Source organism: Hemitrygon akajei, chromosome 5 (genome assembly GCF_048418815.1).
Source record: "Hemitrygon akajei chromosome 5, sHemAka1.3, whole genome shotgun sequence".
In the NCBI taxonomy this organism is placed as follows: Eukaryota; Metazoa; Chordata; class Chondrichthyes; order Myliobatiformes; family Dasyatidae; genus Hemitrygon; species Hemitrygon akajei.
In genome coordinates this window covers 125,269-143,138 of record NC_133128.1, presented here as the reverse complement: position 1 = coordinate 143,138, position 17,870 = coordinate 125,269, and the positions used below count along the sequence as shown (strand labels likewise).

Genomic DNA, 17,870 nt, shown 5'->3' with positions numbered 1-17,870 from the left:
GTTTCTCTTTATGCTGATGACTTATTACTTTTTCTTTCAAATCCGTCTACATCCTTACCTCCAATGTTTTCACTTCTTGATCAGTTTAGCCAGTTCTCTGGCTATAAACTTAATTTACATAAGAGCGAACTTTTCCCAATTAATAAAGAAGCACAAGAATTAACATTTCGTGATCTCCCTTTTAAAGTAGTTCATAATCAATTTACTTACCTTGGGATTACAGTCACAAGGAAGTTTAAAGATCTCTTTCGTGAAAATTTTGCCAATCTTTCATATACTATAAAACAGAGTCTGTTACAATGGTCACCTCTATCTATGTCTTTGTAGGTCGTATCAATGTTGTTAAAATGTATGTTCTCCCTAAACTTCTATATTTATTTCAATCAATCCCAATTTTTATTCCTAAATCTTTTTTTGTTTCCTTAGACTCTATTATTTTGTCATATCTGTGGAAGAATAAGTGCTCTAGAATTAATAAAGTTTATCTCCAAAAATCTAAAAAAGAGGGTGGCATGGCTTTACCTAACTTTCGTTTATATTATTGGGCAGCCAATATACATTGTGCTACCTTTTGGTCTTTTTTCCATGGCCAACCCGAGTGCCCTAATTGGGTGGCAATGGAGTTGAGTTCCACTAAAGATTTATCTATCTCTGCACTTCTTGGCTCTTTACTCCCTGGTAGTTTGTCCAGATTAATTGTTAATCCTCTTGTTAGACACACTTTGCGTATATGGACTCAGTTTAGGAAGTTTTATGGTTTCCATGGTTTTTCCTTTTCTAGCCCTATCTTACATAATCACCTTTTTTTACCTACTACGTATGATTCAGCATTCCATGATTGGTATAGGAAGGGCATTAGACATTTTGAAGATCTTTTTATTGATAATCGCTTCGCATCTTTTAACCATATAACCATATAACAATCACAGCACGGAAACAGGCCATTCCGGCCCTCCTAGTCCGTGCCGAACTCTTAATCTCACCTAGTCCCACCTACCCGCACTCAGCCCATAACCCTCCACTCCTTTCCTATCCATATACCTATCCAATTTTACCTTAAATGACACAACTGATCTGGCCTCTACTACTTCTACAGGAAGCTCATTCCACACAGCTATCACTCTCTGAGTAAAGAAATACCCCCTCGTGTTTCCCTTAAACTTTTGCCCCCTAACTCTCAAATCATGTCCTCTCGTTTGAATCTCCCCTACTCTCAATGGAAACAGCCTATTCACGTCAACTCTATCTATCCCTCTCAACATTTTAAATACCTCGATCAAATCCCCCCTCAACCTTCTACGCTCCAATGAATAGAGACCTAACTTGTTCAACCTTTCTCTGTAACTTAAGTGCTGAAACCCTGGTAACATCCTAGTAAATCGTCTCTGCACTCTCTCTAATTTATTGATATCTTTCCTATAATTCGGTGACCAGAACTGTACACAATATTCCAAATTTGGCCTTACCAATGCCTTGTACAATTTTAACATTACATCCCAACTTCTGTACTCAATGCTCTGATTTATAAAGGCCAGCGTTCCAAAAGCCTTCTTCACCACCCTATCTACATGAGACTCCACCTTCAGGGAACTATGCACTGTTATTCCTAGATCTCTCTGTTCCACTGCATTCCTCAATGCCCTACCATTTACCCTGTATGTTCTATTTGGATTATTCCTGCCAAAATGTAGAACCTCACACTTCTCAGCATTAAACTCCATCTGCCAACGTTCAGCCCATTCTTCTAACCGGCATAAATCTCCCTGCAAGCTTTGAAAACCCACCTCATTATCCACAACACCTCCTACCTTAGTATCATCAGCATACTTACTAATCCAATTTACCACCCCATCATCCAGATCATTTATGTATATTACAAACAACATTGGGCCCAAAACAGATCCCTGAGGCACCCCGCTAGTCACCGGCCTCCATCCCGATAAACAATTATCCACCACTACTCTCTGGCATCTCCCATCTAGCCACTGTTGAATCCATTTTATTACTCCAGCACTAATACCTAACGACTGAACCTTCTTAACTAACCTTCCATGTGGAACTTTGTCAAAGGCCTTGCTGAAGTCCATATAGACTACATCCACTGCCTTACCCTCGTCAACATTCCTCGTAACTACTTCAAAAAATTCAATAAGGTTTGTCAAACATGACCTTCCACGCACAAATCCATGCTGGCTACTCCTAATCAGATCCTGTCTATCCAGATAATTATAAATACTATCTCTAAGAATACTTTCCATTAATTTACCCACCACTGATGTCAAACTGACAGGTCTATAATTGCCAGGCTTACTTCTAGAACCCTTTTTAAACAATGGAACCACATGAGCAATACGCCAATCCTCCGGCACAATCCCTGTTTCTAATGACATCTGAAAGATCTCCGTCAGAGCTCCTGCTATCTCTACACAAACTTCCCTCAAGGTCCTGGGGAATATCCGGTCAGGACCCGGAGATTTATCCACTTTTAAATTTCTTAAAAGCGCCAGTACTTCCACCTCTTTAATTGTCATAGGTTCCATAACTTCCTTACTTGTTTCCCACACCTTACACCATTCAATATCCTTCTCCTTAGTGAATACCGAAGAGAAGAAATCGTTCAAAATCTCTCCCATCTCCCTCGGCTCCACACATAGCTGACCACCCTGATTCTCTAAGGGACCAATTTTATCCCTCACTATCCTCTTGCTTTTAATATAACTGTAGAAGCCTTTCGGATTTACTTCCACCTTATTTGCCAAACCAAACTCGTAACTTCTTTTAGCTTTTCTAATCTCTTTCTTAAGTTTCCTTTTACATTCTTTATATTCCTCGAGCAATTCCTTTACTCCATGCTGCCTATATCTATTGTAGACATCCCTCTTTTTTCGAACCAAGTTTCTAATATCCTTCAACAGCTCTCTGCTAAGTTCAATCTGCCCAATGCTCATTTTTTTAGATATCTCCAAATTAGACACTTTATTAATCCTTTAATTCCTAACTTCCCTGAAATGCCTGAGAAAAATGTTATGGATTTCTTTCTTTCTATTAATCCACTAGGTAAAGGTTTAATATCATTTATTCATGATAAATTAGCATCCTTACGGCGTGCCCCTGTGGATAAAATTAGAATGGCTTGGGAGCATGATTTAAATATCTCCTATCTGATGAGACTTGGGATTCGATTCTCAAATCGGTTAATTCAACCTCTCTTTGTGCTCGCCATTGCCTTTTACAGTTTAAGATTGTTCATAAAGAGCCCATATGTCTAAATCTAAACTATGCCGATTTTACCCTAACATTAGTCCTCTCTGTGATAAATGCAAAAGGGGCGAGGCCTCTCTCATTCATATGTGCTGGTTTTGTCCTAGCTTGGAGAAATTTTGGAAAGACGTCTTCATAACATTATCTTGTATTCTGAATCACCACCTAGAACCTAACCCTTTAATTGCTTTGTTCGGTTTTTTGGGTGAGACAGATTTACGTCTGAGTTCGACTAAGTGTCGAATATTATCTTTTGCTTCTCTCCTGGCTAGACGTTTAATCCTCCTTAGATGGAGGGATGTTGCCCCGCCCACGCATGCTCAATGGCTTAATGATATTATGTCCTGCTTAGACCTTGAAAAAATTCATTATTCAGTTTTTAATTCAGATACAAAGTTCCATAAGGTCTGGGGACCTTTTATTGAGTATTTTCATAACCTTCCTCTTAACTAAGGTTTTTTTTCGGTCCCTTGCTTTCAGCTCCTTTTTTGTTGGTAGTAGGCATTAATATCTTCTGTTGCTAAGTGTATTTACAGCTTTGGGGGTTTGAATGTCCTGATGTATACTCTCTAGATTGTGTTGTGGTTGGTCTGGAGTTTTTTTTTGTTGCGGGGCTTGGGGAGGATACTAATTTTACATATCTTCAATTTGGGTGCTTTCTCAATTATCTTCTTTTGTATTATATTATTATTGTATGTTTATTTTTGCACTGTATTAATGTTCTTCATTTCAATCTGGGTTTTTTTTATCTGTAGCGATGTAGAAAATGTATAAAAAAACTAATAAAAAAAAGTTTCATCAGAAAGTGCAATCTCAGTGTTTTCGGTGACATCATCATCAAGAATGGAAGCTTAAATCACTGGCTCCTCCAGAAAAACATGTATTAAGCCCCGTTAACCTATCAAGTATAGTACTTTTCAAAAAATATTTGAACTGAAAAGAAGGGCAAGAATGGAGAAAAGGAATGAAAATAAAAAAAGCGACACTGCGGAGCCTGCGGCCGAGAGGAGTGCAGCAAGCGGCTCTCCTACCTAACCGCGTGTTAGAGAGGCGGACCCTGGGCCTCGTTCAGGCAAAGCAGCAAATATGATCGAAATTCTGAAAGAGATAAGGGAGTACCAGAAAGATATAAAGAAGCAGCTACATGATATAATGGTGCATAGTTCCCTGAAAGTGGAATCTCATGTGGATAGGGTGGTGAAGAAAGCTTTTGGAACGCTGGCCTTTATAAATCAGAGCATTGAGTAAAGGAGTTGGGATGTAAAGTTAAAATTGTACAAGGCATTGGTAAGGCCGAATTTGGAGTATTGTGTATAGTTCTGGTCACCGAATTATAAGATATCAACAAAATAGAGAAAGTACAGAGAAGATTTACTAGAATGTTACCTGGGTTTCAGCACCTAAGTTACAGGGAAAGGCTGAACAAGTTAGGTCTTTATTCTTTGGAGCATAGAAAGTTGAGGGGGGACTTGATAGAGGTATTTAAAAATAATGAGGGGGATAGATCGAGTTGACATGGATAAGTTTTTTCCATTGAGAGTAGGGGAGATTCAAAAAAAAGGACATGATTTGAGAGTTAGGGGGCAAAAGTTTAAGGGTAACATGAGGGGGAATTTCTTTACTCAGAGAGTGGTAGCTGTGTGGAATGAGCTTCCAGTAGAAGTGGTAGAGGCAGGTTCAGTATTGTCATTTAAAGTAAAATTGGATAGGTATATGGACAGGAAAGGAATGGAGGGTTATGGGCTGAGTGCAGGCCAGTGGGACTAGATGAGTGTAAGCGTCGGCATGGACTAGAAGGGCCAAGATGGCCTGTTTCTATGCTGTAATTGTTATATGGTTATATTAAGTCAGAGTTCACCAAAGTCAATCAAAAATACCGGTGGCAGAGACTCGAATTGAGAAGGTGGAAGATCGTGTTCAAAACATGGAACGAATACTGAGTAAGACGATAAAAATATTAAAACAGCAAGAAGGTAAACTGCTTGACCTGGAGGGAAGATCACGGTGGAAAAATATCAGTATATACAACATTCCCGAAGGAGCAGAGGGCTTGTCTATGACGGAGTTTGTCGGGAAGTTGCTGCGGGATGTGCTGGAGCTTCCCTCGACTACGGAGCTGGAAATCGAGAGAACCCATCGCGCGCTAGTCCCGAAACCTACCCGGGATAAGCCATGCTCAATAATAATTAAATTCCTTCGGTACAATACCAAGGCGGAGATTCTACGAAGGGCCTGGGGTAAGAAGAGGGTGTTTTTAGGCGATAAATTAATATATTTCGACCAAGATTACCCCCACCCGCGGTCCTGCAGAAATGTAAAGAGTACTCTGAAGTAAAGCGAGTACTAAAGCAGAAAAGGATTAGAATTCAAACTCCGTGCCCTGCTAAATTTCGAGTGCTTTATGAAGATGGGACGTGGTTGTACCAGACAGTGGAAGAGGCAACTACAGACATGAAGGCCAGAGGGTTGCCCGTCAGTGTGATCAAACCGAGGGAAAGCCTGGCAGAGGAATTATCCCACTCCGCTTGGAAAATAGTGCGAGAATCGAGAAGGCAGGAGACGGGAGGAGAACGAGAGAAGTATATCAGGAAGAGACCGGGAGTTTTCCAAAGACAGTCCTCACCCCCTCCAGAAGAGCCATAAGTTTGGCTAACTTTAAAAATGTTGAGAAGCTAAACGGAAGCAAAAATAGATGGTGATACACCTATCCTGAGAAATATTTATTATAATGTGGATTTTATATTATTTAGTTGTTATTCTTTATTCACTCACTTACTCCTTTTTCCCCACCAAAATGAGAATATATATGTGTGCATATATGTGTATGTATGTAATATATATAGATATATGTGTGTGTGTGTGTGTGTGTGTGTGTGTGTGTGTGTGTGTGTGTGTGTGTGTCTGTGTGTGGGTGGGTGTGTGTGTGTGTATATATATATAGGATGAGTACACAGGGAAATCTTTCCTGTGTAATGGATTTGTTCACTGACTTTTATGAATACTGCAAGGGGGCCCTCAACTCACAAGTAGGATGGGTTATCCCCCACAGCTAGACATTTCCTCTAGCTCAACGCAGGGTCATCTACTAGAGACCTCAACCTTGGAATCACACGTTCATTGCCATTTTTGTTATCATTTGCGTTTCTTGGTTCTTATTTGTTCAGGGAGTAGATCGATTAAGTTTTATTCTGCTAATTTCAATGATACATTGACAGATAAATACAGATGGCTAAGGACAAAGTAAAATTCATTTCTTTTAATGTCAATGGGCTATTAAATCCAATCAAATGTAATAGGATTTTATCCAAAATGAAAAAGAACAAGCCCATGTAGTATATTTACAGGAAACTCATTTAAGTGATAATGAGCATGGAAAACTAAAGAGAATGGGCTTCACTAATTTGTTTTTCTCCTCATATAATTCAGGACATAGGAGAGGAGTTGCTATTCTTATCTCAAGTAAACTAAATTTTGAAAAAGTATTTGAAATGGGAGATAAAGAGGGCAGATATATTCTGGTAAGGGGGAATATAGACAGAAATTCAGTTACTCTATTGAATATATATGCATCCCCGGGAAGTGATATTGGTTCCTTTCAGAAAATTACTGATATTATGGTAACAGAAACAGAAGGTCCCTGATACGTGGGGGAGACTTAAATTTACAATTACAACCAAACTTAGACTCTTCCAATAGAAAAACCTATGAAACAAAATCTTTACATAAGAAAGTTAATACACTTTTTGAGGATGTTGGTATATGGAGGGACCTTTCCCCGACAGAAGGGATTACATTCATTATTCTGCTCACCACTCTGTATATACAAGAATAGACCATTTCATAACATTTGGAAAAGACAAAGACTAAATAAACACCTGTGGAATTGGGACAATAGATGTAAGTGACCATGCACCTATATATTTATCTGTTGATTTTGACCTACAACCAAAGAATACTATTTGGAAACTAAATTCAAGTCTACTCAATGATCCATACTTTAAGGAGCAAATTAAAAAAGAAATTTGTCTCTATTTAGAATTTAATGATAGTGGAAAGATTTCACCTCCCATTTTATGGGATACTCTGAAGGCTGTCTTAAGAGGGAAAATTATAGCGATATCTTCATATAAGAAAAAATAAGGAATAAAACGTTAGAGGAATTCCAAAATAGGCTGAAGGAACTAGAGGAAAAACACAAATTGAATTTGGCACAGGATACATTAGGGGAAATTAAAAGAATTAGGAATGAAATTAATAGTTTGGCTACACAAGAAATCAGGAAACATTTATTGTTTCTGAAACAGAGACATGAAAGTGGATCAAAATCTATGAAAATACTGGCGTGGAAACTGAAAAAAAAGATAGCAGAAAATACAATTCATAGAATTAGGGACCCGAGAATGAAAATGATAAAAAATAAGCTAAGTGAAATTCAAGAAGCTTTTGAAGTGTTTTACAAAACGCTATATTCCAAAGTTCCAGGGGGAAGCATAACCCAAATTGACACCTTTTTGAATTCTCTAGAGTTACCCACTTTAAGCGAAGAACAAAATAGAACAATGACTGCTGACATAACTGAAGTTGAATTAAAAGCTGCAATTAGTAGGCTTAAATTAAGCAAGTCACCAGGATCAGATGGGTATACGGCAGAGTGGTACAAAGAATTTAAAAATGAGTTAATTCCTGTCTTACTCCCCACACTGAACTGGGCTCTAAAAAAGGCACAAATGCCACCCAGTTGGAAGGAAATGATAATCTCAGCTATACCAAAAGAAGGCAAGGATAAAATGGAATGTGGGTCAATTAGACCAATATCCGTTCTTAATGTAGATTATAGATTATTTACCTCCATCATGGCCAAACGATTAGAGGAGTTTCTACCCATGCTGATACTTAATGATCAGACAGGTTTTATACGACAATGCCTGACACAAGACAATATACAAAGGACACTTCACATTATGGATCTTATACAAAAAAAAATAAAATCGAAGCAATATTGATAAGCGTGGACGCAGAAAAGGCATTTGATTCGGTTAATTGGAATTTTCTTTACAGAGTTTTACATAGATTTGGTTTCCAAGACACAATTATTAAAACTATACAGACATTATATGACAACCCTGAGGCTAGGATTAAAATCAATGGATATTTATCAAATAGTCTTACCCTAGAAAGGGGCACGAGACAGGGTTGTGCATGGTCACTGCTACTCTTCGCATTATATCTGGAACCATTAGCTCAATACATCAGACAAAATGAAGATATCAGGGGAATTACTATTAAAGGGACAGAGCATAAATTGGTTTGTTACGCGGATGACATTTTGATCTATCTAGGGAAACCAACATACTCTTTACCTAAATTGATGCAATCCTTTGAACAATACGGTCAATTATCAGGATACAAGATCAACATAGATAAAACCCAATTACTTCCATATTACTATAGCCCACCAAGAAAAATTGAAAGTAGATATCCCTGGGCATGGCACACAGAGTCTTTCAAATATTTGGGCATCATTATGCCAAAAGATTTGGCAAAATTATCAGAATGTAATTATCAGCCTTTATATAAAAAAATTAAGGAAGATATGGCAAGATGAAACCTGATTCCTTTTTTCAGTCTCAGTTCAAGGATTGAGTCTATTAAAATGAATATACTGCCCAGACTGTTATATCTCTTTCAGACCCTACCAACAGAGATTAATCAAAATCAATTCAATGAATGGAACAAGATGTTATCAAGGTATATTTGGCAGGGCCTAGAGTTCGTCTCAAAACTTTGCAATTAGCAAAGGAAAAGGTGGATGAGGCCTACCTTCTCTTAGAGATTATTATTTTGCAGCACAGTTGAGAGCTGTGATATGTTGGTGCAACCCATCATATGACTCTCAATGGAAAAACATTGAGGAGTGGATACGTCCCATCCCCATACAAGCAATTTTGGCTGATAACAACCTGCAAAGGTACATAAATACTATTGATGACCCATGGGTGAAATTGACTCTTAAAATATGGAAAACTACTATAAAAGAATATAATCTAGAGGGAGATATTGCAATTCTTAAATGGTGTGCATATGACTGATTTTTCACCAAATAAATTGGATGCTAGATTTAAGGACTGGACAGCTAAAGGAATAACAGTTCTTTGCAACACTGTTCAGTTTTGAAATGCTTAAAGAGAAACACATTAGAAAAAACAAGATTTTTATCGGTATTTACAGATGCAACAATATGTTAATAAGATGCTTAAAAATGTAACCAAGGCAAGTACATGCTTGATAGAGCTCTTTAGAAAAGCATATAATTCTGATAATGGTAGTAGAATCATTTCAAGCATGTATAAGGGGTTGTCAAATCTTAAAACACATTCGACTTCATACATTAAAACAAAATGGGAGAAGGAAGGAGGGATAATTATATCTGAGGAAGAATGGACAATAATATGGAGGTATCAATGGAAGTGTACCAGTTCACAGAAATGGATTGAGTTTGGATGGAAAAACTTGATAAGATATTTTATTACACCCTCTCAGAAATCCCATTATGATAGTAACCTCCCTGTTTGCTGGAGAAATTGTGGAAATCAAAATGCAAATCATTATCATATTTTTTGGGACTGTCCTGTTATCAAAAACTATTGGAGGGGGATACACAATGCCCTACAAGACATCTTTAAATGTGGAATACCCTTAGAGAGTAAGACCATATATTTTGGATATATACCTCAAGAATGGTTGAAAAGAGATAAATATTTAATGAATATACTGTTGGTGGCTGGTAAAAAAACTCTTACTAGGAAATGGTTATCACAGGAGAGCCCAACTTTAAATACATGGATGGAAATTACAATGGACATTTACAAAATGGAGACGATAATAGCATCTGTTAACCATAAGCTGGAACAATTTGATTCATACTGGGAAAAATGGTTTAACTACATAATGCCTCATAGGCCTGATTTTATTCTCACAAACCAATGAATCTGTTGTAAAAAAAAGATCACTCCCTACTTGTACATAGTTCTTTCTTTTTGCTTATTTTTTTCCTTCCACTCTTTTCTATAAGTGTATACCTCAGATAAATACTTTGTGGAGATTTGTGATATATATGATTATATGATATATATGTACAATGTCTGAAATACATCTTATGGAAATGTTTGTTTGATGATGAACTTCAATAAAAAAATAAATTACAGAAAGTGCAATCTCTGCTGGGCCCTTTTCACAATCCCAGTGGTGTTCCATTTGAGGAGATTTTAAAAAATAGGAGTGAAATTAGTAGTTTGGCTACTCAAGAAATCAGGAAAAATTTAACGTTACTGAAACAGAGACATTATGAAAGTGTATCTAAGTCTATGAAAATACTGTCGTGGAAACAAAAAAAAAGATAGCAGAAAATACAATTCATAGAATTAGGGATCCAAGACCAAAGTTGATAAAAAAAAAGCTAAGTGAAATTCAAGAAGCTTTTGAAGTGTTTTACAAAACTCTATGGGCCCCCCCAGAACCGGCGACATACCCACCCAATGTCCTCAGTCTGGGTCGGACTCTGTTTGGGAGGTCTGCCTCTGCGCTGCCTCTCGACCGGCTGCGCCATGTCCACATGGGCCGGTTTGAGTCAGTCCACTGTGAAAACCTCCTCTTTCCCCCCAATGTTTCTGATCACTGTAAACGGCCCCTCGTAGGGCCGTTGTAACGGTGTCCAGTGTCCGCCCCGTCATACAAAAACAAACTTACAGTTCTGCAGGTCTTTGGGTACACAGGTTGGGTTCTGCCCATGCTGTGAAGTGAGTATGGGGACCAGGTTACCGAGCCTCTCACTTAGTCTGTCCAGGACTGCTGTGGGTTCTTCCTCTTGCCCCCTTGGGGCTGGTATGAACTCTCCTGGGACGACCAGGGGTGTGCCGTACACCAACTCAGCCGACGAGGTGTACAGATCCTCTTTGGTCGCTGTGTGGATTCCGAGCAGGACCCAGGGAAGCTCGTCCACCCAGTTAGGCCCTTTGAGGTGGGCCATGAGAGCCAACTTCAGGTGACGGTGGAAACACTCCACTAGTCCGTTCGACTGTGGGTGGTAGGCAGTTGTGTGGTGCAGCTGAATCCTGAAAAGGCTGGCCATAGCTGACCACAGGCTGGAGGTGAACTGGGCACCTCTGTTGGAGGTAATGTGGGCCGGTACACCAAAGCGAGATACCCAGGTGGCGATCAGTGCCCGGGTGCAAGATTCGGAGGTGGTGTCGGTGAGCGGGACCGCCTCTGGCCATCTTGTGAACCGGTCCACGATAGTCAGGAGGTGCCGCGCTCCTCGCGACACTGGCAGGGGGCCCACAATATCCACATGAATGTGGTCGAAACACCAGTGGGCGGGATGGAACTGCTGCGGCAGGGCTTTGGTGTACCGCTGCACCTTGGTTGTTTGGCAGTGCATGCACATTTTGGCCCATTCACTGACCTGCTTGCGGAGTCCGTGCCAAACGAACCTGTTAGCTACCATCCGGACGGTTGTCCTGATGGAGGGGTGCGCTAAGTTGTGAATGGAGTTGAAAATGCGCCGCTGCCAGGCTGCCAGGACGATGGGGCGGGGTTGGCTGGTGGTTACGTCACAGAATAGGGTCCTCTCACCTGGGCCTACGGGGAGGTCCTGGAGCTGCAAACCGGAGACTGCAGTTCTGTAACTAGGGATCTCCTCGTCTGCCTGCTGTGCCTCCGCCAGCGCTTCATAGTCTACCCCCGGGACAGGGCTTGGATGTTAGGTCTGGAGAGAGTGTCCACCACTACATTGTCCTTTCCCGAGACATACCGGACATCCGTCGTGTATTCAGAGATGTAGGACAGATGTCGCTGCTAGTGGGACAACCGGGGTCGGACGCTTTCGTGAACGCAAAGGTAAGTGGTTTGTGGTCCATGAACGCGGTAAAGGGCCTACCTTCTAAGAAGTACCTGAAATGCTGGATTGCCAGGTATAGCGCCAACAGTTCCCGGTCGAAAGCACTGTATTTGAGCTCGGGTGGTCGTAGGTGTTTGCTGAAGAACGCCAAGGGTTGCTAGCGACCCTTGATGAGTTGTTCCAGCACTCCACCGACTGCCATGTTGGATGCATCCACTTGAGGGCGGTTGGGACGTCCGTTCTGGGGTGCACTAGCATCGTGGCATTTGCCAAGGCTTCTTTGGTTTTAATGAAAGCTGCTGTGGACATCAGGGCAAACAGGGCATGATTTGGACATCAGGGCATGATTCGGGCTGCTGAGGGGAGGAAGCGGTTGTAGAAATTTACCATACCCATGAATTCCTGCAGGCCTTTGATTGTGTTGGGTCGGGGGAAGTGGCGGACCGTGTCTACCTTGGAGGGCAGAGGGGTTGCCCCGTCTTTAGTAATCCTGTGGCCCAGGAAGTCGATGGTGTCGAGCCTGAACTGGCATTTGGCCGGGTTGATTGTTAGGTCGTATTCATTCAGTCGGGCGTAGAGTTGACGGAGATGGGACAGATGCTCCTGATGACTACTGCTGGCTATGAGGATGTCGTCCAAATAGATGAAAGTGAAGTCCAGGTCGCTTTCCAACGCATCCATTAACCGCTGGAACGTCTGTGCGGCATTCTTTAGGCCAAACAGCATGTGGAGGAACTCGAAAAGGCCGAACAGGGTGATGAGTGCCGTTTTGGGGACGTCATCCGGATGCAACGGGATTTGATGGTATCCCCGGACGAGGTCTACCTTGGAGAAGATCCGTGCACCATGCAAGTTTGCTGCAAAGTCCTGAATGTGCGGCACAGGGTAGCGGTCCGGTGTTGTAGCCTCGTTCAGCCTGCGGTAGTCACTGCATGGTCTCCAGCCCCCTGTTGCTTTGGGCACCATGTGCAGGGGGGAGGCCCATGGGCTGTTGGACCACCGTATGATCCCCAATTCCTCCATCCTCTTGAACTCCTCCTTCGCCAGTCGGAGCCTGTCTGGGGGAAGCCTTCGAGCATGGGCGTGGAGGGGTAGTCCTTGGGTCGGGATGTGGTGCTGTACTCCGTGTCTGGGCATGGCTGCCGTGAACTGCGGTGCCAGAACCGATGGGAAATCTGCCAGGACTCTGGTGAAGTCGTTGTCGGACAGCATGATGGAGTCTAGGTGTGGGGCCGGCAACTGGGCTTCACCCAGGGAGACCGTTTGAAAGGTCTCGACATGGACCAGTCTCTTCCCTTGCAGGTCGACCAGTAGGCTGAGCTCGCAAAAAATCCGCCCCCAGGAGCGGTTGGGCTACGGCGGCCAGTGTGAAGTCCCACGTGAACCGGCTGGAGCCAAACTGTAGCCGCACCATATGGGTGCCATAGGTCCTTACTGTGCAGCCGTTCGCGCCCCTCAGGGTGGGACCCAGTTCTCTGTTGCGGGTGTCGTAACTTGTCGGAGTTAGGACGCTGATCTCGGCTCTGGCGTCGACCAAAAAGCAGCGTCCCGACCACTTGTCCCAGACATACAGGAGGCTATCCCGATGGCCAGCCGCCATAGCCATCAGCGGCGGCTGGCCCTAGCGTTTCCTGGGAACTTGCAGGGCGGGCTACAGCGGCGGGCTTCTGCGCCCCACCGCTGGTGGTAGAAGCACCATTGTTCGTTGGTCTCCTCACCCCTGCCTCTGGGGTTAGTGGGCTCTGCAGCCGGACCTGGTCTGGTCTGCTGCTGGGAGTGTGGCTTGTTGATCTTTGCAACGGATGGCCCACTCTCCTTCTTGGCTCTCCACAGCACGTCTGCCCGGGCCACCACCTTCCGGCGGTCACTGAAATCCATGTCGGACAGCAGCAGGCGTATGTCCTCGGGCAGCTGCTCTAGGAACGCCTGCTCAAACATGAGGCAGGGCTTGTATCTTTCAGCCAGGGCCAGCATCTCGTTCATTAAAGTCGACGGCGGCCTGTGTCCCAAACCATCCAGGTGCAGTAAGCGGGCAGCTCGCTCACACCATGATAGTCCAAAAGTCCTTATGAGCAAGGCTTTGAATTCTGCATATTTGCCGTCCTCCGGGGGCGACTGTATGAACTCCTCAACCTGGGCAGCTGTCTCCTGGTTGAGGGAGCTCACCACGTAGTAGTAACGGGTGGAATCTGCGGTTATCTGACGAATGTGGAATTGGGCTTCTGCTTGCTGGAACCATAGGTGAGGCCGCAGCTTCCAGAAGCTTGGCAGTTTTAACAAAACTGCATGAACAGATGCGGCATCGTTCATCTCTGGTCCAAATATCGTTTGGGCCGTCGGAGTCATCAATTGTAGCAGTGTGCTACACACAGCGCTGAAATAACGACACGCAGTCGGTGAGTTGTAGTTGCAAAAAAGATTTATTCAAACTTCACGGCCTCGCTTTAAAGCCTTCCTGTTCCTACCCTCCCCGAGCGGGAATGCTGTAGGGGGCGCATATTCACAGTCCCATCCCGCGCGCGGGCTTTTCCCCTTGCTGGTCCCTTTTTGGGACTGGCCTCAATGCCGGCACACGCCACTTTGTGAGCCGGTTCGAGTGCGCTGGGAAGTGGGTCACCACAACTACACCTTTCCCATTCCCCAATTCCACTCAAATAGTCTAATCTAGAGATTCCACTCAAATAGTCTAATCTAGAGGGCTCTAATCTATAGATTAGAGCCCTCTAATCTATCCTGCCAAAGCACCGCTGTAATATTTTCTCTTACAAGCAATGCAACACCTCCCTCTCTTGTCCGTCTGATTCTATCAGACCTGAAGCAACAAAATCCAGGAATATTTAGTTGCCAATCACACCCCTCCTGCAACCATGTTTTACTAATAGCTACAACATCATATTTCTAGGTACCAATCCATGCTCTAAGCTCATCCACCTTTCTTACAATGCTCCTAGCATTAAAATAAATGCATTTAAGAAATTCTCCACCTCTTACTCTCTGTTTATCCCTAATGATGCAAACAACTTTACTATCTTGTTTTTCTTCCTTCTCCCCTACATCTTTGGTCTGAGCTCTCCCCTTCTCTATCACCTGCCTATCCTCCCTCACACACTGTCTACAAGTTTTCTCTGTTTGTGAACTAACCTCCTCTCTCCCAGTCTCTTCAATTTGATTCCCACCCCCCATCCATTCTAGTTTAAAGTCTCCCCAGAAGCCTTAGCAAATCTCCCTGCCAGGATATTGGTCCCCCTAGGATTCAAGTGCAACCCGTTCTTTTTGTACAGGTCACACCTGCCCCAAAAGAGGTGGAAATGATCCGAAACTTGAATCCCTGCCCCTTGCTCCAATCCCTCAGCCACGCATTTATCCTCCACCTCATTCCATTCCTACTCTCACTGTCACATGGCACAGGCAGTAATCCCAAGATTACTACCTTTGCAGTCCTTCTTCTCAACTACCTTCCTAACTCCCTATATTCTCCTTTCAGGACCTCTTCCCTTTTCCTACCTATGTCATTGGTAACTATATGTACCATGACCTCTGGCTCTTCACACTCCCACTTTAGGATATCTTGGACGCGATCAGAAACATCCCGGACCCTGGCACCAGGGAGGCAAACTACCAGCCAGGTCTCCTGATTGCGTCCACAGAATCGCCTATCTGACCCCCTAACTATCAAGTCCCCTATTACTACTACCTTCCTCTTCCTTTCCCTACCCTCCTGAGCTACAGGGCCAGAATCTGTGCCAGAGGCATGGCCACTGTTGCTTCCCCCAGGTAGGCAGTCCCACCCCAACAGTAGTCAAACAGGAACACTTATCGTCAAGGGGTACAGCCACTGGGGTACTTTCTAGTACTTGACTCTTCCCCTTCCCTCTCCTACTTGTCTGCCTCCCGTGGCCCTGGTGTGACCACCTGCCTGTAACTTCTCTATCAACTCTTCACTCTCCCTGACCAGACAAAGGTCTTCGAGCTGCAGCTCCAGTTCCCTAACACGGTCCCTTGGGAGCTGCAGCTCAGCGCACCTGGTGCAGATACGGATGTCCGGGAGGCTAGAAGACCCCAGGACCTCCCAGCTCCGACACCGAGAACAACAAGCTGCTCTCACACTCATAATTCCCTCTTTCCTCAAATAACAGGAAAAACGGAAAACTAAACCTACCTTGCCTTGCCCGTTTCTGCCTAAGCCCGTTGAGCCAAAGCCCTTAAGCCTTCACTCTGCTCCCAGCTCACTCCACTGCCCACAAACGACGTTGCCCGCTGTATAAGGCTGTGTTCCTTTTAAATCCTCCGTGCTTCACTGCCTGACGTCACACGCCTTTGCAGTCCTGCCTCTCTTAACTCCGATGAGAAGAAAATATCAAAATAGCTCCCACAGCACTCCCGTTCTGATCCTCAGACTTCCTTCTCCAAATCTAACTTAATACTTTTCAAAAGCTCCAGCACATCCTCTTTCTTAATGGCTATATTCTCAAGTGTTTCAGTCCACTGTAAGTCATCCCCACAGCTGCCAAAGTCCTTTTCCCTGGTTAGTGCTGAAGCAAAGTATTCATTAAGTACCTCTGCTACCTCCTCCAACTCCATACACACGTTTCCTCCGTCGCACCTGATTGGCCCTATTCCCACAGGGCTCATCCTCTTGCTCTTCACAAACCTGTAGAATACCTTGGTGTTTTCCTTCTCGCCAAGGCCTTCCCACGACCCCTTCTAACTCTCCTAATTTCATTCTTAAGCTCTTTCCTGACAACTTTGATTTTTTTGGGGCTCTAACAGTACCTAGTTTCTTGAACCTTTCTTAAGTTTTACTTTTCTTCTGAACTAGATTTTCTATATACTTTGTACGCCATGGTTCTTTTACCCTACCAACCTTTCCCTGCCTCAGTGGAACATACCTATGCAGAATGCCATGCAAATGTTCCCTGAACATCTGCCATTTTTCTCCCGTGCATTTCTCTGAGAACATCTGCTCCCAAGTTCCTGCCCAATAGCATCATATTTCCCCTTACCTCAATTAAATGTTTTCATCAAGAGAGTGGCAATGAAATACAATGTTGGAAAATGCATTGTCATGCACTTTGGTAGTAGAAATAAATGTGAAGACTATTTTCTAAACGGGGAAAAAATCTAAAATTCTGAGATGCAATGGGACCTGGGAGTCCTTGCGCAGAACACCCTCAAGGTTAACTTGCAAGTAGAGCCAGTGGTGAGGAAGACAAATGCAATGTTAGCATTCATTTCAAGAGATCTAGGATACAAGAGCAGAGATGTGATGCTCAGACTCTATAAGGCACTAGTGAGGCCTCACCTTAAGTTTTGTTAACAGTTTTGGGCTCCTTATCTAAGAAAAGATGTGCTGGCACTGGAAAAGGTTCAGAAGAGGTTCACAAGGATGATGCTGGAAATAAAAGGGTTATCATACAAGGAATGTTTGATAGCTTTGGGTCTGTACTCGCTGGAATTTAGAAGGATGAGGGGGGATCCCATTGAAACCTTTCAACTGTTGAAAGGCCTAGACAGAGTAGATGTGAAAAGCATGTTTCTCATGCTGGGGGAGTCTCGGACCAAAGGACACAGACTCAGGATGGAGGAGTGTCCATTTCAAACAGAGATGTGGAGAAATTTCTTTAGCCAGAGGGTGATGAATTTCTGAAATGTATTACCACAGGCAGCTGTGGAGGCCAGGTTGTTGGGTGTATTTAAGGCAGAGCTCAATGGG

General features: G+C 43.3%; 1 protein-coding gene across 13 annotated transcripts in view; it reads right to left on the bottom strand.

The window, feature by feature from the left end:
- Positions 1-17,870, bottom strand: part of pde9aa (phosphodiesterase 9aa) — a 304,953-nt gene that overhangs the window by 268,913 nt on the left and 18,170 nt on the right. For 2 of the 13 annotated variants that reach the window (XM_073044714.1, XM_073044717.1), the window contains exon 1: positions 11,008-11,469. The exons of the other annotated variants lie outside the window; for them this stretch is intronic. In XM_073044714.1, the coding sequence (XP_072900815.1) occupies positions 11,008-11,049 (42 nt within the window). In that variant the 5' untranslated portion in view covers positions 11,050-11,469. Of the gene's footprint in view, positions 1-11,007; positions 11,470-17,870 lie in introns of those variants that run through there. 13 annotated transcript variants of the gene reach the window in all.